General features: G+C 50.6%; 1 protein-coding gene and 1 pseudogene across 3 annotated transcripts; one reads left to right on the top strand and one right to left on the bottom strand.

Annotated features, from left to right (window-relative positions):
* Positions 1-3163: 3163 nt before the first annotated feature.
* Positions 3164-22213, bottom strand: LOC123368319 (zinc finger protein 497-like). Of its 3 annotated transcripts, XM_045013049.1 has the most exons (4): positions 21352-22213; positions 10366-10429; positions 8755-8872; positions 3164-6488 (listed from the first exon to the last, which is right to left on the bottom strand). In XM_045013049.1, exons 3-4 carry the CDS (start codon positions 8831-8833, stop codon positions 5119-5121), a joined length of 1449 nt encoding a protein of 482 aa, XP_044868984.1. In that variant the 5' UTR covers positions 8834-8872; positions 10366-10429; positions 21352-22213; the 3' UTR covers positions 3164-5118. The 3 variants fall into 3 exon arrangements, with proteins under 3 accessions (XP_044868984.1, XP_044868983.1, XP_044868982.1); XM_045013048.1 differs by lacking the exons at positions 10366-10429; positions 21352-22213 and adding an exon at positions 9609-9705; XM_045013047.1 differs by lacking the exons at positions 10366-10429; positions 21352-22213 and adding an exon at positions 9332-9372.
* Positions 13415-22330, top strand: part of LOC123369100 — a 35411-nt pseudogene continuing 26495 nt past the window's right edge.

Here is a 22330-nt window from a genome sequence, read left to right as displayed (position 1 = left end):
TCCCCCCCGGAGTCACTGTGGCTGGCGGCACTGCCTGCAGACTCAGCAGACCTTGGCTTTCTCGAGGGTTAGCTCTGAAATCTGGAAGGACCCTGCGCTCCTACCAAAGCCCTCAATCCCAGAGCCCCCTGGGCCAGAGCCCCTGCACTTCGATCTTCTGTAACGAAAGAGTCACAAAGCTCAGAGAGAGCAGAACCCAACTGAAGATCGAGGTATAACTGCTCACCAAATTTGTGGTCAGGAAGGAATTTCCCCCCAGGTCATGCTGGCAGGGGGGGCGCACCCCATTCCTGGAAGTACTGGAATATCCAGTACTCTGGGGAGGTGTGAGTGACCACCCTAACCCACTAGACCCCACTCCCTTCCCAGAGCTGGGAATAATTGGATCGATGGAGATGGGGTCTGCTCCTGAAATGGAAGCTATGACAGGGAGCATTTGTGGGGGGTTGCTCTTTCAGGGAGACAGTGTTATAGATGGCGTGGGGAGCTAGCTCCAGGGGTCTCTGGGGTGCTGGTGGGGTCTGGCTGGCACATAGCTTTGGCTCATTCACTCTGAACAACCGTGGGGGAGATCTGGGTCTGAGCCCCATTCCAATGTGGAAAGGATCTGTTTGTGCTGAGGTTGGAAGGGAGCAGCTGATCCAGTTTGGATGAACGCCAGGATGCTGCTACGGGGAGGGACGAGCTGCTAACATGTCAGACCCAGGAGACCAGTTATGATGTGTTGGGAACCTGAGCTGGGGATGCCTGAGAATTCACAGCATCTGACAGCTCACTGTATGGATCACAACTGAACAGACATTCCTGTACCGCTTACTCCCATCCCTCGACTGGGAATAGACCCCAAGAGTTCTGACTCTGCCCCCCTCACCACTGCCACATTCTCTCAGTCGCTTTGACAGCGTGGGCTAGCAGCAAGGACACTGGCCTGGGAATGACACCTGCTGAGTTGATCATTGAAGGGACTGTGAATCAGACTGTTTACACCTTTTTTGTTCTTTTGGGAAATCAAATGACCAAGCAGCAGTTTGGAGAAAAGATGTCTGCGTTAAAATTGTTAAACAATAACAAAAACCACTAAAGAAAGAAAGAAACAAATAAAAACTCAACCCAGAAGCAGGACTAAAATGTAGGGAACTGCTTATTGAAATCGCAAGTCTTATCAATGGAATAAAGAGAGAGAGAAAAAAAAACCCAAGTAACTGAACCAGAGAGGATTTATGACAAGGTGCAAATGAAGGAGGGACTGAAAAATGTTACAAAGGAAAAGAAGTTTGGAAGAGGGTTTGGCAAGTAGAACACTGTAGACAGGTCGGACTCACCCCTGCGGCGCCTCCTGCTGGTGACTCTGGGAATTAGCTCATTCCAGCGCTGGAGCGCCCTCTGCAGGCTGGTGATCCACCTGTCCTCAGGCCCCCGTGTCCCTCCCTGGACCCGGTGCCCTTTTACATGGAGGTGCTGCCCCCTGGCAGTAACCCCTTTCTCTCTGGGTCTCCCCTCCTCAGGGAACCCTCACCCTCTATCCCCACCTTGCCTCAGTGTATGGCTACTGCCAGTCATTGTCTAGCCCCACACTCTGGGGCAGACTGCAGTATCAGCCTACTCATCACAGACAAAGGGGTTTGGACCTGCTGCCTTGGCCTACCCCTGGGCTGTCCTCTGCAACCCCCAGTACCTGTTAGCCCAATGCTAGGCCGCAGCCTGGGGCTTTCCAGGCTAGAGCTCCCCAGCTACCCAGCCTTTCCCCAGCCCTGCTTCACTCAGGTATCCAGTCTCTAGCTCCCTTCTCTCTCTGAAGGCAGAGAAAGACTGTGTTCTTGGGCTTCTGGCTCACAGCCTCTTATAGGGGCCAGCTGGACCTGATTGGGGCGTGGCCCAGCTGCAGCCACTTCCTCAATCAGCCCAGCCTTGAGCAGCCGCTCTCAAGCCCTGCCAGGCCACTTTTAAACCCCTCACAGCAGGAGCAGGGTTTCACCCTGCTACAAACACATTAAGGTCTCCAAATGCAGTGTGGTAACATCTAAGTTGCACCTCCTCATGAGATTAAGGTTGCCAGTTTTGGTTGAATGTATTCCTGGAGGTATCATCACATGACATAATCTTTAATTAAAGATGGATCTTTAATTCCTCGAGACTCCAGGACAATCCGGGAAGATTGGCAACCCTACATCAGATGCTAGCAGTTGTTGCTAAACCCACAGATTAATATAACCTAAAACGGGCATAGATACGGTTAATCACAAATATCCCTTAATTTGCTGCCTCATTGTTAGAGTCCTTGAGTTAAAAGCAAAATTCATCCTCCAGGGCAGAGTTAAGGTTATGGCCGCACATCCCTCCATTTCTGATGGCGTTGTTAAAATCCTGTAGCTAAAAGCAAACAAATACCCCAGATATTTGGGAGTTTGGACTTAATCCCTTCTGCCAAGATTTTCAGAAGTGACTAGAGATTTTGAGGCTGTGTGCGCCCCAGCTCAGTACCTTAAAGGGGGCCTGATTTTGGGAGGAAAAGTGCTCAGCACTTTATTCAGAATCAGGCCCTTTTAAAGATGTCCCAAACTGGGTCACCTTTTAGGCCACAGAGGTCCAATTCTGAAAGGATCAGAGCAATTACGGCTTCTATCAACGCTTCACAAGAAGCAGCCAGGTCCTGGATGCATCTGAGAAGAGGTTCACAGGTGTCTCTAAAGTGGCGCCTAATAAATATGGAGGATTCAGGAAAGAAGAGTTTAACCCAAACATTGTCTAAATTAGCAAAGAGTCCTGTGGCACCTTAAAGACTAACAGACGTATTGGAGCATGAGCTTTCGTGGGTGAATACCCACTTCTTCAGATGCATTGTCTAAATTGGGATTTGTGCTGATTCCAGTTGCTCGTCATGTATCTGTCCCAATGTAAACCCCTAGGGAAGACTATGGAAATCACTAATTCTATTGGTGCGGCTGATGTCTTGAATCGGGGCAGATTTCCAGCATACAAAAGATCTTGAAATCCCCTCAGGAAATCTGATCTAGAACTGGTTAAAAGAATGAAAGTTTTCACCATGAAAAATTTCATTTTTTTGAGAGAGAAAGAAATGTAAAAACATTTTACTTTCAAATCACAGTTTTGGTCTGGATTTAAAAAACAAAGTTTTCACTTTGGGGATTTTGGGGTTATTTTCTCTCCCCTCTTTTTTTCCTCACTGCAAATGATGGGTGAAAGGAGAAGTGAGACAGAAAGTGTGTTTGACGAGAGGAGAGCAAAGCAAAAAATCCAATTTGAAGTGAAACAGAAATGTGCATTTTGTAATCACTAGTCAACATTTTTTGTTGAAAATAACATGTTCATGAGAAAAACTCCCATTTTTCACTAAACTTCATTTTTTGCCAGGAATATGTTTTGCTTACAAAATGTCAATTCACTCTAATTAATTTAATCCCATTGAATTTAGAAACCAAATTCTCTTCAACTCCTTTGAAAAATCCCAGCTGGGAAGTCTAACTCCTAACATCCAAATCCAAGTGGTGGAGTCCTAACAACAGTAGCCCAGTCTGTAACAAAACACGTCCTGAAGGGCAGAGTTAAGGTTATTAATGGTTATCCCTTAATTTGTGATACTGTTGTTAGAATCCTGTAGTTAACAAAGTTTTTTGCCTGGTGAAAAAAAAACTTTCCTTGGTTTTTATTTTTTGTTTTGTGTTTTAACAAATACAACAAAAAATGTAGGTTGTTATTTCTAATCTTCCCTAAGTTCTATTTTTAAGTGTTGGTTTTCTAAAAAAATAAACACATAAAAGTTTTGGGAAAAGAATGGAGGAAAATGTTAATTTTCATATTACATATATAAAACCAGGGAGGTTTAAATCAAATAGGAGCAATAGTGGGACATTTCCAAAAAGGCTTGAAAAGCAAGGAGCCAATTCGATTGTGATGTGTTGTTTATTCTTGTATATCCAACCCATGGGGTCTCAGCCCCCAAAGGTGATTATTACAGGAGCTGAAGGAATTTGGGCACATGACTCTCTTCCAAAGCTGATCAAATGCTGGACGTCCAAAGGCTTTTAGGTGGGAAATGTCGTCGTCCCCTTCCCCCCCTCCGCCCCCCCGGTCTTTTGTTGTTGTTGTTGACAAAACATTTTTCTTTCCCCTAGAAATTTCCATTGCATGGAAAAGTTGGTGGGGTTCATTGAAAAATACTTGGAAACTGTTTGGGTTTGGGGAACCCAAATTTTCTCAGCTTTAGGTTTGTTGACAAAAACCCTGAACATTTCCCACAAAAGTTTAGATGAAAAATTTCAAGGAAACACATTTTTCCCAACCATGTTTTCATTAAAAAATTTTCATGGGGACAAACAAATCATTTCCTGACCAGCTCTTGTCCGTTAGCCCCAACCCCAACGCATGATCCCATGCTACCCTGAGCTAAAGGGGTAACTCCCCCAGCTGAGAGTGAGCAGTGGGATTGTAGTAGCCAGGGTTGTGCACTAGAGGTAGACCTGGCAATAGGCATTAAGTCAATGAATTACACTAGAGCCTTAGAATCCTGGCTATAAATTCAGCCTCTGTTGGATTCCTAAACCCTTCACAACTGCGAGACACATGAACAAATTCCACCAACTCCATTGAGATTGGAGTGGGTTCACAAATATCTCCAAAATTTAACCCCAGCAGCATGGCCGCTCTAAGCATTCAAAAATCACGAGCCAGCCTCCAGAATAGTCATGGCTTAAAAACATCATGAGATGCTGAAAATCATAATTGTAAAGGTCTGTTTAGACACGATTCTGAGCCATTTGGAGTAATTTTCTCAGCTTTTCTCCCCAACTATGAGGATCAGAAAATTACTTTTTTTAAAAGCTGAGATTTTCCTATAGTCACATGACTTTTGGGGGGGAAATATCACCAACAATTTCAATTAAAAGAAAAAAAGTGTCTTGTTCCAGAGCCAGATTGACTTAGTGAAACTGTTTTTCTTTCTGTCCCTTGATCAGCTCTAGCACTAAATCTGCTCCCTGTCCCCCTCTAGTGGCTGGATAAAGGATTACAAGTCTGTATCACCCTCTTCGCCCGGTAATTCAAGCAACAGAGGAGTCCCGGGTTCAATCCCCACCCAGGGCAGCTGGGGAATGGAGGGGCTTAGTTGGCAGATGGAGAGGGGAGTTCGTTATCACCATCGTCCACCACAATAATAGTGGCATGGAGCTTCCGGTGCTGCGCCAGTTGTGAGGGAAAGCAGAACCCTTTGCCGCATTGGTGGCAGCGATGGGGCCGCTCCCCGGTGTGGATGGCCTGGTGTTGCACCAGGTTGGAGCTCTGGGCAAAGGCGCGGCCACACTGCCCACAGGCAAAGGGCCGCTCACTGCTATGGGTCAGTTGGTGCTTCCGCAGCACCTTGCCATCAGCAAAGCCTTTGCCGCATTGGTGGCAGCGGTAGGGCCGCTCCCCACTGTGCAGCCGCTGGTGCCTCAAGAAGCTGGAGCTATCACTGAAGGCCCGGCCACATTTGGGGCACTTGTATGGGCGCTCCCCAGTATGGGTGCGCAGGTGCTGCGTCAGGTTGGAGCTCTGGGCAAATGCCTTGCCGCACTGGTGGCAGTGGTGGGGTTTCTCACCGGTGTGGACTCGCTGGTGCTGTGTGAGGTGTGAACTCATGCTGAAAGTCTTCCCACACTCAGTGCACCGGAAGGGCCGCTCCCCGGTGTGGATCCTCAGGTGCTTGAGGAGCGGTGAGCGGTCCACAAAGCCCTTGTGGCACTGGGGACAGCGGTGGGGGTTGTCAGGGCTGTGCAGCCGCTGGTGCTTGGCCAACTGGGAGCGCAGACAGAACCCCTTCCCGCACTGTGGACAAATGAAAGGCTTCTCCGCCAGGTGGGTCTTCTGGTGCTGCGTCAGGTTGGAGCTCTGGCTGAACCCTTTGCCACACTGGTGGCAGCGGTGGGGTTTCTCGCCAGTGTGGGTGTACCGGTGCTCGATCAGGTGTGCCCGACGGCCAAATGCCCTCCCACAGTCGGGGCAGCAGTAAGGTCGCTCCCCAGCATGGGTGCGTCGGTGCTGGGCCAGCCGGGAGCTGTCGGCGAAGCCGCGCCCACAGCTGGGACAGCAGTAGGGACGCTCGCCTGTGTGGGTCCGGGCATGTTTGGTGAGCGACGAGCTGTCCACAAAGCCTTTGCCACACTGGGGGCAGGTGTAGGGGCGCTCTCCCGTGTGGGTCCGGCCGTGCTTAACTAGGGACGAGCTGTCGGCGAAGCCTTTGCCGCAGTCGGCACAGCGGTAAGGGCGCTCACCCGTGTGCATGCGCCGGTGCTGCACCAGGTGCGAGGGCCAGGTGAAGGCTTTGCCGCAGTCAGCACAGTTGTAGGGTTTCCCTGAGTTGGCAGTGGGGAGTGTCATCGGCAGCCACTCCCGGTCGGGGCTGGGGGACAACTCCCACTCGGACCCGCCTGACAGCGCCCCGTCCTCCGGGCCAGGACTCCCCTCCTTGTCCCCGCTCTGTGCCTCGTCGCCAGCTGGAACAACATGGAAACAGATCACCACTCACTGAGCTGCAAAACAGCCTCCCAACCCACCCTGTAGAGACGGAGCTGGCTGGGAGCCAGCGTCCCAGCACGACACGCAGGCTTGGAGAGGTATCATGGGCTGAAATCCAGGATGTGCTGGAGGCCAGAGTGCAGCTCCCATAGAGCTTATGAGGCATGCTTTATTAACAGTGAGAGTAATCAACCATAGGGACAACCTACCAAGGGTTGTGGCGGATTCTCCATGACAAGTTTTAAAGCAAGTGTGGAGGTTTTTCTAAGAGATCCGGCCTAGTTCAAATAGGAATTAACTCAGGGAAGTTCTCTGGCCTGTGTGATAGAGCAGAACAGACGAGATAATCACAGTGGTCCCTTCTGGCCTTGGAATCCACAATTCCATGGGCTACAATGGGGCAAGGACTTCACCTGTGGATGTCAAGGCCAGAAGAGCCTATTGTGCTCATCCAGTCCAGCCTCCTGTGTAACCCAGGCCAGAGAACTTCACCCAGTATCAAGATCCTTGGCTGTAATACTTCATAGATTACAATGCCACGAGAGACCAGTGTGATCATCTAGTCTGACCTCCTGTGTAACACAGGCCAGAGACCTGCCCCCAAATCATTCCTTGGGCAGAGCTTTTAGAAAAACATCTCAACTTGATTTTAAAACTGTCAGGGATGGAGAATCTAAGAGCGGTTGGACCAATGACAAATACAGAGATAAAATAACCTCTCTGCTTCTATTAAAGATTCCCTTGTTTATGCATCCAAGGACTACACTAGCCCTTTTGGCCACAGCCAGTGTTTACCAGGGAGGGGGATTAACCCATGGAACAGCCCCCCTAGGAATGGGGTGGATTCTCCAAGAGAGAAGTACACATGGGGTAGATGGGCAGAGAGATTAATGTGGATGGAGATAGACTGACAGGGTTAGAATCAAAGAATATCAGGGTGGAAGGGACCTCAGGAGGTCATCTAGTCCAACCCCTTGCTCAAAGCAGGACCAATCCCCAACTAAATCATCCCAGCCAGGGCTTTGTCAACCCTGACCTTAAAAACCTCTAAGGAAGGAGATTCCTCCACCTCCCTAGGTAACCCATTCCAGTGCTTCACCACCCTCCTAGTGAAATAATGTTTCCTAATATCCAACCTAAACCTCCCCGACTCCAACTCGAGACCATTACTCCTTGTTCTGTCATCTGCTACCACTGAGAACAGTATAGATCCATCCTCTTTGGAACCCCCTTTAACTCGCCAATGTAACCCAGTTTGTGAGTTGTGTACACTTCTATAGCAATCACTGTTAGCATGATCTGCCAACCAAGAATTAATTTAAGGCCAGCAGGGCCCATCATAACCACCCAGTCCACCCTCCAGTGGCTATTAGCCAAGATGGTTAGAGATACAACCCCATGCTCTGGGCGCCCCCAAACCTCCAACTGACAGAAGCTGGGACTGGACGACAGGGATGACGATCACTCATTAAGTTGCCCTGTTCCGTTCATTCCATCTGAAGCATCTGGCACCTGCCACTGTCGGAAGACTGGACACTGGGCAACATAGACCATTGGTCTGACCCAGTATGGCCACTCTGATGTTCTCCTGCCTAACCCAGGCCAGAGAATCTCCCCAGCGAGTCCTCCCTCCACCCAGTAACTCCTGGCTGAATGACACGTGTCTATTTAACTGGAGAAATTTGAGAAACATTTTGTTCGACAAATCTGAGAATTCACAAGGCAGAAAAAATTGGTTCCACTTTATAATAAGGCTCCATTTATAAAGGATTCCTAGATGTCTTGAAGAATGGTGACTGAATGGATAGAGTGTCCAGCAGCTCAATAAGGTACTTACAACCATGGTGTATAATTATTACTATTAGTGTGATTTATTTGTATTACTGTAGCATTTAGGAGCTCAAGTGGTGGACCAAGACCTCATTGTCCTAGAACTATACAAACAAAACCATCTACACACCTCCTAGTGCTTATAACCACCCACCACACATGCCTGTTCCACGCTTTGAACATCTGGGCCTCATCGATTAACACTTTACCTGCCATTTATAACCAGAAGTGTGTCTGAAAAAACAAATCCATCCCGTATGTCTCCGATTACTTATCCAGCTGGAGTCACAACTGACCCCTGTCTCTTTGACGTGGCAGCTGTTGGTTCCAGTGCCGAACTGGACGAGATGAGGCGGGACTGGATGGGCTCAGGGCATCTTGGGGAGCCAGGGTTAGTTAGGAAGTGTCTCTCACCTGCAGGAGTGCCTGTAGGGACGCGGCTGTCACTGGAGCGCTGGGGATCCAGCGTGCCCGGCTCTACCTCTGGCTCCATCTGGGACTCACGGCCGGTCTGGGGGGTGGAAATCCAGCCCTGAGGACAGAAAAGAGGGGAGACCAGGGCTGGGTTGAACAGCTGTTACAAAGGATGCTCTGTGAGTTTGAACTTCTTGCCTGGAGGGACATATGATCGCGGAACACGGGGAAAAGGGCCAGGAGACCCGTGGGCACAGCATGGGGGTCCTGAAGACAAAACATCTGGGAGGAAGAAGTGCTAATGTGACAGGCAACAGGGATCAAACGAGGGATCTTCGGGGCCAGAGCTACCAGCTTCCAAGCCGGGGGCCTCATCTAGGCTAAAAATTAGATGGGCCCAGCTGCATGACTCAGGGCCGTGAACATTTTCAGGGGCAGCCTGGTGTAGTTAGGCCCAATACAGATGTGGCCAGGTCAAGGCGAGAAGTCTTCCCTGGGCCTAGCTACTGCCTCTGGGAGAGGTACATAAACCACACCCCCGCCCCTGCGGTAGGAAGCGCCTGGGCTGTGGAGTTACCAGCACAGCGCCCTCCCTGCGCCCCTGTCGTGTAGACATGCCCCGAGCTCCAAGCGCAGCAGGGGCTGGAACGGAGACGTCTCTAGCGCTGCCCAGGGGACCAGCAGAGAGACAAGGGGCGGGGCGGTTAGATCTCCTATAGGACCAGCTGGCTGGGAGGGGGGATCCCTCTGGTCCCAGGCACAGGGCAGCTCAGATCCCCCGGCCCTGCGGCCCCACAGCGATTTCCTCCCTCTGCGGCTGTTTCCCTCCCGCCCCGGAGCCGCGCCCCCCTCACCGCCCTGCCGGGGCCCGGGGCTGCAGCCGGGGACTCGCCCTGCGCACACGCAGGCCGGGAGCCGGGCCGGGGACCCCAGTGTCGGTCGGGGCTGGCACAGGAAGGTCCCTCTAGTTATTACGTCCCCATCCCGGGCCGGCTTCTCCTGCTCTGACCCGGGCTGAGGAACTCGGTGGGTTTAACCCATCCCTCCCCAGACGCAAGGGAGCGGATTTCTCTCCCTCTCGGGCCTCTGGCTGCCTGCGGGAGTGAGGCTGGGTGGCACAGATCACACAGGGTGTCAAGCCGCTTGGAGCGGCTCATCAAGGTGGGTGCCAGTCTCAGGGCAGAGTGCTGCAAACCAGGCCACAAACCCCAGACCGGGTGTGTGTTCTATAATGTAGATTTCGCCAACCAAGCACCACATGTGAACTCCTCAAGCGCTATAATAACTGCTTTAACTGGAGTCACCAGCAGTTGCTGTGGGTGCTCCGTCTAGCTTGCCACCCGGGCAAACCTGCTTTTGTGAGAGAGAGTCCCTGACACCAAAAATCACAACGGTATTCAGAAAAAACGAGGAGTCCGATGGCACCTTAAAGACTAACAGATGTATTTGGGCATAAGCTTTTGTGGGTAGAAAACCCACAAATACATCTGTTAGTCTATAAGGTGCCACCGGACTCCTCCTTATTTTTGTGGATACAGACTAACAGGGTTACCCCCTGATACTTGACACAATAGTCAGGTTACTAGCAGTCCCAAAGGACCAGTCACTTACCCCAGGTCAATTGCACCTTAAATCTTCCCCCAAAGACAACACTTGTGGCCAATCCTGTAATTAACTAGAGGTTTATTAACTAAAAAAAGGAAACAAGAGAGTTATTCACAAAGTTAAAGCAGGTAACTTACACACAGATGAGTTACAGTCTTAGGTTCCAAAAAGTGATAAAAGCTGTTGTAATGTACAAGCACTATAAGTGCTCTGGAGCTAAGCAGAGTCCTTAACCTCAGTAATATTGCCCTCTCCACATTCCTAGCAGCAGAGTGTTGACAATTTCTTCTTGATGGGGATTTTATTCCCTTCCCCCAGAGTTCAAACCCTGCTGGGACGATCCTTTCTGCCAGTCCCCTCTTTGTGGGGAAAACAATCAACAAAATCTTGTGTCCACTTGATGTTCCACTCCACAATGGGTTGTCTGGTGTCTATGGGCCTTCTTCTGTTGGGCAGGAGGTGACACCTCTCGTGGTAAACGAGTATCACACACTTGGTAATGCTTGTCTCCTGACTGAGGGTTTCCAGTTTCATAGCAAACACTTTACTAGTTACAGAGCAAACACTTCAATAGTACCTTATAACAGAGGATAGAGATATTATAATTGAGCTCAATGCCTGCAGCAACTCACAAGCGTTTTAAAAAGTCCAAACCCAGAACATATTTCTATGACGCTAATATATACTTTAACAATGCTAACACACAGGTGAACCAGTCTGGTTTCCAGCTCTGCATTTGTCAGTATTCAGTGAGGCCTAGGGGCCTTGGCATGAGCAGGCACCTTGTCTATTGGTGTCACAACACTGTTCTCACAAAAGTCTATTGGGGAAAATCCCAGGGAAGTGAGAGCGGCATTTGGGCCTTTGCTGGCAAAGCAAAGCTCTCCCACCATTGGAGAAGGGTTCAGAGAAGAGCTACAGGAGCTATTCAACGGCTGGAAAACCTGCTCTATGGTTAAGATAATATGTTTATTGGTAAATGTCAATAAATGTCAGTTTCACCATCCACCCACACCCACAGATGAAAAACAATTTCCGTTCTAATAATACAAATGTACAGATAGGTAAGGCAAAAAACATGCTGCTTGAGAACTAGAGTTTGATTTAAGGCTACGTACATTGTCTATTTTGACATGTGACATTGATCATTAGTGTTTTGGTAAATATAAGGCTTTAACTTTTTAAATCTCAAAGTCTACCGTCATTAAATAATTATTGTCTGACATCTCCCCCCCCACACACACACATACACACACACCCTTGTTGGAACCCTTCTAATTTCCCACAACTGTGAAAAATTGAATAAATAAATATTGAAAAAATTGCTTCAAACCAAACTGATGTGATCTATCAACATTATTTTAAAAAATAAAATTCTGCCAAGCCTGCCAGTAGTGAGCTACCAAAGGAGTTCAATGGGTTTAGTTTATTCAAGAGAAGGTTAAGAGGTGACGTGACTGACATGGGGTGTAAGCATTGACATGGGGAGAGGATTGCTGAGAGCAGAGGGCTCCTTATCCTCCAATCTAGGCAGAGCACGATCTACTGGCTGGGAGCAGAAGGGAGACAAATTGAGGCTGGGAATTAGGGGCCAGTGTTTATCTGGAAGGGGAATGAACCATTGGGAGAGCTTCCCTAGGGAGGAGGTGGGTTGTCCATCACTGGAAGTCTGTCCGTGGAGATGGGGTGTCTCTCTCTCAAAGCTCCGCTCTAGCTCAGCCAGGAGTTACTGGACCAGAGGCAGGAATCCTGGAGGAGATTCTCTGGCCTGGTTTAGGCAGGAGCCTGACCCAGATGGGCACAATGGACCCTTCTGGCCTTGAACTCCATGACTCTAAATCCAAGCTATTATAAACTACTGTAATGGCAGGGTGCGGGGAGGGGAGGCCAAGGTTGCCCACAGAATACGCCAGGAGTTTAAGAGGGGGTCTAGTCTCTCAGGTGTTGAGGGAGAAACTTCCAGTCCACGTGTGGAGGCTGCCATGAGATCTGGCCAGCGGAATAGCGGAAAGACAGACAATAGGCTGAAAGGCTAGGACAGAGAAAAGGCCTGAAGAGTGACAAGATAATCTGGGGAGCTTTTGCCTAACAGAGATGTCAAAAGATGTCCCAGGGTCAGATCCTTCACTGGTGTAAATAGGGTGACCAGATGTCCCGATTTTATAGGGACAGTCCCGATATTTGGGGCTTTTTCTTACACAGGCTCCTGTTCCCCACCCCACCCCCCTCCCGATTTTTCACACTTGCTGTCTGGTCACCCTAGGTGTAAATCAGTGTCACCACAATGGAGTGTTGCTGATTTACACCAGCTGGGGATCTGTCCCAATTTTATAGCGACAGTCCCAAAATTCAGAGCCTTTTTCCTATACAGGTGCCTATTGCCCTGCACCCCCCAGGCCCAATTTTTCACATGTGCTCTCTGGTCACCCCTAGCCCCCATTGACTCCAGTGGAAATGGGGCCAATTTACACCAGTGAGGGGATCCATCCGACCCGTTTCTCACACTGCATTTAGCGGCTCCTGCAGCAGCATGGCTGGGGTGGGAAGGGTTAAGCCCAGTGAATCCTGAGTCTGCCGCTTAACAGAGCAGGCAGCTGGGCCGGGGACAGGATAACGGAGGGACCTTCCTGACAGCGCCCGGGTCTGCAGCCCGGTCGGGAGCAGCGGGCTCTGGGGGGGGGGTCGCCCCCGCCGGGCGGTGAGTGGGGGGTGCCGGGCTGCAGCGAGAGGCGGCCGCGGGCGCCACCGGGGAGGGAGGGACCGAAACCGCGGCGGAGGCAGGAAATCGCTGTCCGGGAGAAGCCGCTGCAGGGCGGAGGGGATCGGGCTGGAGAGACACCCCCCCCCCCCGCGCCGCCCCAGGCAGCCCCGGGCCGGGCTGAGCTGGGAACAGGGCTGGGGCGGGAGGGGGCTGGGGCGGGGTGGGGGGGCACTGGCAGAGCGGTGCCTGGGGGAAGCACCGACAGACCCAGCCTGGCTCTAGCCAAGGCTACTGGCCCCTCCCCCCCAGCCCCCACAGCGCCCCCTGCTGGTGTGTGCTCTGCTCCCCCACCCCCTGCAGTCTCCGTCCCAGGCCCCGGTGACCTGTCCGGCTCTTCCCCAGGTCGCCGTGCGTGCGAGTGAAGGTTGAATGAGGGACCCCGGAGAAGATGGCCTCCCCTGGGGCATTATGGGAATCTCCGGGGTCCCAGCTGGACCAGCCGCAGCTCCGTCCTGAGTGGCTATCCCAGGAGGAGGAGGGAAAGGGTGAACCAGCAGGACCCCACTGTGAGCGGCTCTGTATCCCCAAAGAGAAGCCCCAACCTCTCCAGGAAACAGGACACCAACCTGAGCTGCTTTGTGACATAAAAGAGGAGCCCCTTGAAACGGGTAACAAATCACTTCTCCATCCCCCACCCTTACTGCATATCTGTGCAGCGCCCAGCACGACGGGTCCCTGATCTCAGTCGCTGTGTGTCTGTGCATCGCCCGGCACGACGGGTCCCTGATCTCAGTCGCTGTGTGTCTGTGCATCGCCCAGCACGACAGGTCCCTGATCTCAGTCAGTGTCTGTCTGTGCAGCGCCCGGCGTGACAGGGCCCTGATCTCAGTCACTGTGTGTCTGTGCAGCGCCTGGCACGACGGGTCCCTGATCTCAGTCACTGTGTGTCTGTGCAGCGCCCGGCATGACGGGGCCCTGATCTCAGTCAGTGTGTGTCTGTGCAGCACCTGGCACAACAGGTCCCTGATCTCAGTCGCTGTGTATCTGTGCAGCGCCCAGCGTGATGGGGCCCTGAGCTCAGTTGAGTGTCTGTGCAGCACCCGGCGTGACGGTGCCCTGATCTCGGTCACTGTGTGTCTGTGCAGTGCCTGGCACACTGATCTTGGTTCCGGTGCCTCACCCACCCTACTGAACTCAGTCACTCTGTGCTCGCGCAGTGCCCAGCATCCCAATCTCACTTCCCGGGTGCCTGTGCACCACCCAGTGTGACAGGGTCCTACTCTCCATCACTCTGTCTTTGCAGTGCCCGGCCCAGCGGGGCACATGTATCTATCCATGTTATTTATCTGGCCTCACCAGTGCCGGGTCTGAGCACCTCACAGTCATTTATGAGTTTAGCCACACACAGCCCCTGTGAGGCCGGGAAGGATCAGACTAAAGGTGGGGAACTGAGGCCCAGAGAGGTTCACCCAGCATCACTCAGGAAGTCCGTTTCAGAGCAGGAAACTGAACCCAGATCTCCTGACTCCTGGTCCAGTGCCATGAGCCCTGCACCATCCCCATTCATAGGTGCCCCTGCAGTAGATGTTATAACAACAGACTGACTCAGGCATTGACTCTGATGTGGATTGTCTCTTCATTCTAGCTGTTGCCAGGACGCTGAGCAAGGAAGGTGCCAACACTGTAGGGATGTTCCATTCTGCCCCCTCTGCCCACAGCCCCCTGTGCCCATTCCCCCTCTGGGAGAACCTGGCAGACTCCACTGGCTGTGGGGACGAGGTACTCAGGGATCCCACTGCTAACCCCCAGCAGGACAAGAAGCCCGTCCGGTGCAACAAAGAAGAGGAGTTTGGGGCTCCCTCTCCTGCCCCTCAGCTGGATGTGCTTGGAGATCTCACCTCTGCCTCCCAGCCAGCCGAGAAGCCATTCCGGTGCAGCGAGTGCGACAAGACCTTTGGGCAGAGCTCCCACCTGCTGCAGCACCAGATCACCCACACCGGGGACCGTCCCTACCAGTGCCCTGACTGCGGCAAGCGCTTCAGCTGGAGCTCAGCCCTGTGCCAGCACCAGCGCATTCACCGTGGGGAACGCCCCTACCAGTGCGCTGACTGCGGCAAGCGCTTCGCCCAGAGCTCCAACCTGACCACGCACCGGCGCACCCACACGGGCGAGAAGCCCTACCGCTGCCCACAGTGCGGCCGCGGTTTCAGCCAGAATGCCAACCTGCTGACCCACCAGCGGGTGCACGCAGGGGTCAAGCGCCACGAGTGCCCCCAGTGCGGACGGGTCTTCGTGGAGCGCTCGTCCCTGCTCAAGCACCAAGGCGTGCACTTGGCGGAGAAGCCATACCAGTGCCCCGAGTGCGGGCGCAGCTTCACACAGGGCTCCACACTGGCCCAGCACCTCCGCATCCACACTGGTGAGAAACCATACCAGTGCGGTGAGTGTGGGAAGTGCTTTGGGCAGAGCTCGGCCCTGGCCCAGCACCGCCGGGCCCACACAGGCGAGAGATCCTACCACTGCCACCAATGCGGCAAGGCCTTCAGTCAGAGCTCCAACCTCATCACTCACCAGGCCTCACACACCGGTGAGCGGCCCTACAAGTGCCCGGACTGTGGGCGCGCCTTTGGGCGCAGTGCCCATCTGGTTACCCACCAGCGCACTCACACTGGGGAGCGACCCTACCGCTGCCACCAATGCGGCAAGGGCTTCAGCCAGAGCTCCACCTACATCCAGCACCAGACCACTCACACCGGTGAGCGCCCGTACAAGTGCCTGCAGTGTGGCAAGACCTTTAGCCAGAACTCCAACCTGCTCACCCACCAGCGCATCCACACCGGTGAAAAACCCTACCGCTGCCACCAATGCGGCAAGAGCTTCCGGCAGAGCTCAGGCTATCTGCAGCACCAAAGGACCCACACAGCCTTCCAGCCCTCCACCACACCCACATAACGGTGCTCGCCATGGGGACTATGGGTCTAACATCACAAGCCTCCAATGTTTGTGCTAACTCAGAGACACGATGGGAATTACAAACCACAATATGTTGCCCGGGCAGCAGAGGGTTACACACAGTTGGACATGCACCTGCCTCTTCTGCTTGGGCTAAAGCAGAGACACGGTGGATTCATAGATGGATCTGGATGGTTTTCCATTTTATGGGGAATTCTGTGATTTTTGGGGGGGGAGGGAGGAACATCCCTTCCAAAACAGAATGAAAAGAAACAAATTTAAAACTTCCCCTAAAACAAAATCTGTGGGGGAGGAGGAGCGAACATCTAGTGTTGACCAAAACAATTTGTTCTGGGTTAGACTTTTTCATTTTTTTTAATATAACATAATATACCATTTAAAAAATATTATGGAATACGCAATTTAAAAAATTGAAAGGAAACGTCATTTGGAAATGGGATATCAGAATGTTCCACTAAAGGTCAAAGCATTTTGTTCCAGGTTTTTTCCTAAATGAAATTGATGCATTTCCATGCAAGGAAATGGCAGTTTCAATGAAATGGCATTTTCTGAAGGAGACGTATGCCATCAGAAGAGTTCCAACCGACTCTTTTCAATGAAAGTTATACATGGCCCAGCCAACACAACCTGTGGTGGCACCCAGTCGGACGTGCACCGTGAATGTCAAAAAAGATGTTCTTGTGCTGTATTGTCCCATAATCCACTTAGAATTCACTCCTCAACTAGATTCATCTCTCTCGATTTCTGAGGGGTCTTTAATCTCACAGACAAAGGCAGAAAATGATCCGCTGGCTGGGAGCTTCCCCGGGCAGAATTGCATTGGGAGAGCAAAAACTTTTCATCCAGTGGAAGGTTGAAAGGCTGGAATCAAAACATTTAAACTATTCAGTCATTGAGTTCAGGTTACTAGTAACAGTCTATGTCTCTGAGGTCTCAGCTTGCAGATGTAACAACACAAGGGGTATAGTCTGCTACACCAGATTCCCAGCGGGCATAAATCAGGTATAGTTCCAACAGATTCAGTGGGGCCAGATCCCCAGCTGGTGTCAATTGGCTGTAGCTTCACTGGAGTAAGTTGGCCATAGTTCCACTGGGGAGATCGTGCCAGGCTGCTTGGAGATTTGAGCACTCACTGGGATGCGAAGGAAGCTGTGAGTTAGAGTCACACGTCCCGTATTTGTGTTGTGGATAACACATTGGTTAACCTCTATGCTCTGAGCCATGGAGACGGTATTGAGATGACCGGCTGTGATGGAAATGTTGCATTCCCAATACTTGTACTTTTAAAATTTGCTTTGTGAGGGTTGTTTTTTTTCCTGGAGCTTGTAAATAAATTGAAGGAAAAACTCAAAACAAAATACCAGTTTTTCCATAGCAATGGCATGGTTTGAGTCATCGTCATCAACTTCTCAACTTTGTAAAGTGCCCAGGGTGAAGGAATATTGACATGAAATGAAATCCCAAATCGCATGTTTTATTAACTAAAACACAGTGGTACAAACAAACACAGTTAGTTCAAGTCCAATGAATTCCCATCTATGAACAATAACCCACATCTTCAATGGCTGAAAAGGTGGGGCTTGTTGTTTGTCTTCAAATACAAGCTTGCGTTGTAGGTGGTGCTTGGGAAGGGCACCCCTGTTGCTCCGCAGTGGGCCCCCTGCTGTGGGTGTGACTGTTGCTCTGGGACCCTGCATGCCATGCTGAGCCTAGCCTGGCCCGTGGGCAGGGTCCAGGAGCACATGCAATGACAGGAATCAGGGAAGAAGGCAGATGCAGCCACCCCAGCATGGTTGCTCGACCCTTGAGCCTGGCCTGCTTTCAGGGGCCCACACAATACACAGCCTGGAGGGCAGTGAGAGTGGTGCTCAATGCAGTAACCCAATGTGGTGTTAGGGGGCACTGCAGAGAGTGGGATGGGCGCTCAGTAGGGGGCACTGTGCTGCCAGGAGTGGGGTGGGGGCTCAGTAGGGGGTGCTGTGCTGCAGGGAGCAGGTAGGGGGGGCATCATGCTGCAGGGAGCAAGGCAGGGTCCTCTTGCCTTTTCCCAATTCTGGGAATTCTCTGATTCCTCTGGCCCCTCGGCAGTCCTATTTGGATGCAGGATTCATCTTCAGTGCCCGTCCCAAAGCTCCATCTGGCTGTGACACCCCCAGGGGCGAGTGACAGGAGAGAAACACCATTTTTCACTTCACTTTTCCTTCTGTCACTTTTCCTTTGGTCTCACACTGAATTATAACCAGACAATATTGGTTTCCTTTTGCAGTTTTAGGTTATGGACCGATACAATCAATTTGTATTCTGGCCCAGGGACCCTCTATCCTTTGATGACTCAGGGGGGTCCTTCTACCAGTCCATTATACCAGCTGCATTATTGGCAGCACAAGGCAAGCAATTATTTACATACTGCTATATCGGTTCTCGCATTTGGCCACCAGCTGCAGCTTGCAGCCTGCTGAGAGTTTTCTCCTTGTCTAGATGTGCGTTATTATGGACGAGGGTTATCATTTCAGATCTTATTTCAGTTGGGACAACCCACACTGGCAACATTTTCCCCATTTGGGTAGCTAAAATTAATCCTGTATTATGCAGTCAAATTTTCCACCCTTGATATTCCCGTTTAGCTACAAGCCTTTTTACTGCTGGATCTTTTTTTCTGTAGGGATATTAGACCTATTTGGTCTGTTTTATCCTCTTCTACTACTGCTATTGGAGCTAACTGGAATTGCGGTTGCCACAATGTCCCCTCGTTAGCTCCTTCCTTAGCCTCCTCATGTGCACTGTTATTCCACTGAGCCTCTGCAGTCTCTTTCTTATGGCCCCCTTACCTTTCCCATTTGTACTGGCTGTTCTCTCTGCTGTGCAAAATTCCAAAGGTAAGACACTTTCTTGGCACGTGCAACAGGCTTGTTATCTGCTAATCTCATTTCACTTTTCTGCCACTGGGACACCCAGTCCACTACGGTGGGCTCTTAGTACCCACTCAGAATCTGTAAAAATAGCTACTTTAAAAAAATCTATTAGTGTATTCTCCAGTGAATCATAGAATCCTAGAATATCAGGGTTGGAAGGGACCTCAGGAGGTATCTAGTCCAACCCCCTGCTCAAAGCATGACCAATCCCCAACTAAATCATCCCAGCCAGGGCTTTGTCAAGCCTGACCTTTTTTACCTCTAAGGAAGGAGATTCCACCACCTCCCTAGGTAACCCATTCCAGTGCTTCACCACCCTCCTAGTGAAAAAGTTTTTCCTAATATCCAACCTAAACCTCCCCCTCTGCAACTTGAGACCATTGCTCCTTGTTCTGTCATCTGCTACCACTGAGAACAGCCATCCTCTTTGGAACCCCCTTTCAGGTAGTTGAAAGCAGCTATCAAATCCCCCCTCATTCTTCTCTTCTGCAGACTAAACAGTCCCAGTTCCCTCAGCCTCCCAAGTCACATGCTCCAGCCCCCTAATCATTTTGGTTGCCCTCCGCTGGACTTTTTCCAATTTTTCTACATCCTTCTTGTAGTGTGGGGCCCAAAACTGGACACAGTACTCCAGATGAGGCCTCACCAATGTCAAATAGAGGGGAATGATCATGCCCCTCAATCTTCTGGCAATGCCCCTACTTATACAGCCCAAAATGCCATTAGCCTTCTTGGCAACAAGGGCACATTGTCGACTCATATCCAGCTTTTCATCCACTGTAACCCATAGGTCCTTTTCTGCAGAATTGCTGCCTAGCCATTTGATCCCTAGTCTGCAGCAGTGCATGGGATTCTTCCATCCTAAGTGCAGGACTCTGCACTTGTCCTTGTTGAACTTCATCAGATTTCTTTTGGCCCAATCCTCTATTGTGTCTAGGTCCCTCTGTATCCTATCCCTACCCTGCAGCGTATCTACTACTCCTCCCAGTTTAGTGTCATCTGCAAACTTGCTGAGGGTGCAGTCCACACCATCCTCCAGATCATTAAGGAAGATATTGAACAAAACCGTCCCCAGGACTGACCCTTGGGGCACTCCACTTGATACCAACTGCCAGCTAGACATGGAGCCATTGATCACTACCCATTGATCCCGACGATCTAGCCACCTTTCTATCCACCCTATAGTCCATTCATCCAGCCCATACTTCTTTAACTTGCTGGCAAGAATACTGTGGGAGACCGTATCAAAAGCTTTGCTAAAGACAAAAATAATACATCCACTGCTTTCCCCTCATCCACAGAGCCAGTTATCTCCTCATAGAAGGCAATCAGGTTAGTCAGGCATGACTTGCCCTTGGTGAATCCATGCTGACTGTTCCTGATCACTTTCCTCTCCTCTAAGTGCTTCAGAATGGATTCCTTGAGGACCTGCTCCATGATTTTTCCAGGGACTGAGGTGAGGCTGACTGGCCTGTAGTTCCCCGGATCCTCCTTCTTCCCTTTTTTTAAAGATGGGCACTACATTAGCCTTTATCCAGACATCCGGGACCTCCCCGGATTGCTATGAGTTTTCAAAGATAATGGCCAATGGCTCTGCAATCACATCTGCCAACTCCTTTAGCACCCTCGGATGCAGCGCATCCGGCCCCATGGACTTGTGCTCATCCAGCTTTTCTAAATAGTCCTGAACCACTTCTTTCTCCACAGGGGGTTGGTCACTCCGCCCCATGCTGTGCTGCCCAGTGCAGCAGTCTGGGAGCTGACCTTGTTCGTGAAGACAGAGGCAAAAAAAGCATTAAAGAATCCTGTGGCACCTTATAGACTAACAGACGTTTTGCAGCATGAGCTTTCATGGGTGAATACCCACTTCTTCGGATGCAAGAAGAAGTGGGTATTCACTCATGAAAGCTCATGCTGCAAAACGTCTGTTAGTCTATAAGGTGCCACAGGACTCTTTGCTGCTTTTACAGAACCAGACTAACACGGCTACCCCTCTGATACTTAAAAAAAGCATTGAGTACATTAGCTTTTCCCACATCCTCTGTCACTAGGTTGTCTCCCCCATTCAGTAAGGGGCCCACACTTCCCTTGACTTTCTTCTTGTTGCTAATATCCCTGTAGAAACCCTTCTTGTTACTCTTAACATCTCTTGCTAGCTGCAACAGCAAGTGTGATTTGGCCTTCCTGATTTCACTCCTGCATGCCTGAGCAATATTTTTATACTCCTCCTTGGTCATTTGTCCAGTCTTCCACTTCTTGTAAGCTTCTTTTTTGTGTTTTTTGTGCTGATAGGAATCTTAAAATGTACTTTGAGTTTTACATCTGTAAAGCACAATTAACACTCATACATCCTCTCACACACACATTAATACTACACTATACTATCATTGTAACTAAGAGACTCACCTTATTTGCTGATTTTGCTGTGTTGACTCTGCTGCTGGTTTTCCAGGTTGCTTCACTCCGTTTGGCTCCGCTCTTTCAGGTCGGCTCTCCACTCGATCTCTTCATTCCCTCTGCTCCTAACTGTTTTAATAGTCTTAACTATTTGCCTTTTATACTGTCCTGTCAGCTATCGGATCTTTACCGTGCATGTTCATCGCTAGTTGTTTATCATTGAGTTATTCTGCACCTTTTTGGCTTTCTACCAGTTCTATTCCTCCCTCTGCCCCCGCTCAACTTTCGACCTTTTGGCCTACTTTCAGCAGTGAAGTACCAGGTGAACTTCAGCTTCTAATGGTGGAGTGACTTTTGCCTATTCAAAATGGAAGCTGGGGACACAAAATGAAGTCCGGGGAATCTTTGTGGTATCACCTCTTACCCATTAACCCCTGGCTGAGCTAGAGCGGGGCTTTGAGAAAGAGACACCCCATCTCCACTGACAGACTCCCAGTGATGGAAAATCCACCCCCTCATAGGGAAGCTGTTCTAATGATGAATTCCCCTCCCTGGTAAACACTGGACCCTTATTGCCAGCCTGAATTTTTCTCCCTTCAGCTCTCATCCTGTGGATTTTGCTCTGCCTTTGCCTGGGAATTAAACAGCCCTCTGCTCTCAGCAATCCCCTCCTCATTTAGGCGCTTACAGACCAGGATCACGTCACCTCTTAACCTTCTCGTCACTAAACAGATCATGCTCCTCCACTCTCTCACTATACAGCAGATTTTCCGGACCTCAAATCATTCTTTTGAAATAATTCTTTTGAACCATTAACAGTTTGTCACCATCCCATTTACCTGCCAGTCAACTGATCTTTCAACACCCACACTCTGTAACCCCGCAAAGGTCCCCTCTCCTAAAGCTGCACCCTCTGCCCTTCCTGGCGTGTTTGCATTTGGATGGATGTAGCAACACTGAGGTGAGAGCCAAGTTATGGATCGTCTCC

This window comes from Mauremys mutica, chromosome 4 (assembly GCF_020497125.1).
Source record: "Mauremys mutica isolate MM-2020 ecotype Southern chromosome 4, ASM2049712v1, whole genome shotgun sequence".
Classification (NCBI taxonomy): Eukaryota; Metazoa; Chordata; order Testudines; family Geoemydidae; genus Mauremys; species Mauremys mutica.
The sequence above is the reverse complement of the archived record's forward strand: the minus strand, read 5'-3'. Positions and strand labels throughout refer to the sequence as shown.

Bases quoted from the DNA above. Each gene is read 5' to 3' on its own strand.
- LOC123368319 (XM_045013047.1), bottom strand. From the start codon at position 9,370: ATGTCTACACGACAGGGGCGCAGGGAGGGCGCTGTGCTG. The intron at 8,873-9,331 runs GTAACTCCACAG...TTCTGTCCTCAG, and splicing joins GCAGGGAGGGCGCTGTGCTG to GGCTGGATTTCCACCCCCCA. The intron at 6,489-8,754 runs GTGAGAGACACT...ATGTTGTTCCAG, and splicing joins CCCTACAGGCACTCCTGCAG to CTGGCGACGAGGCACAGAGC.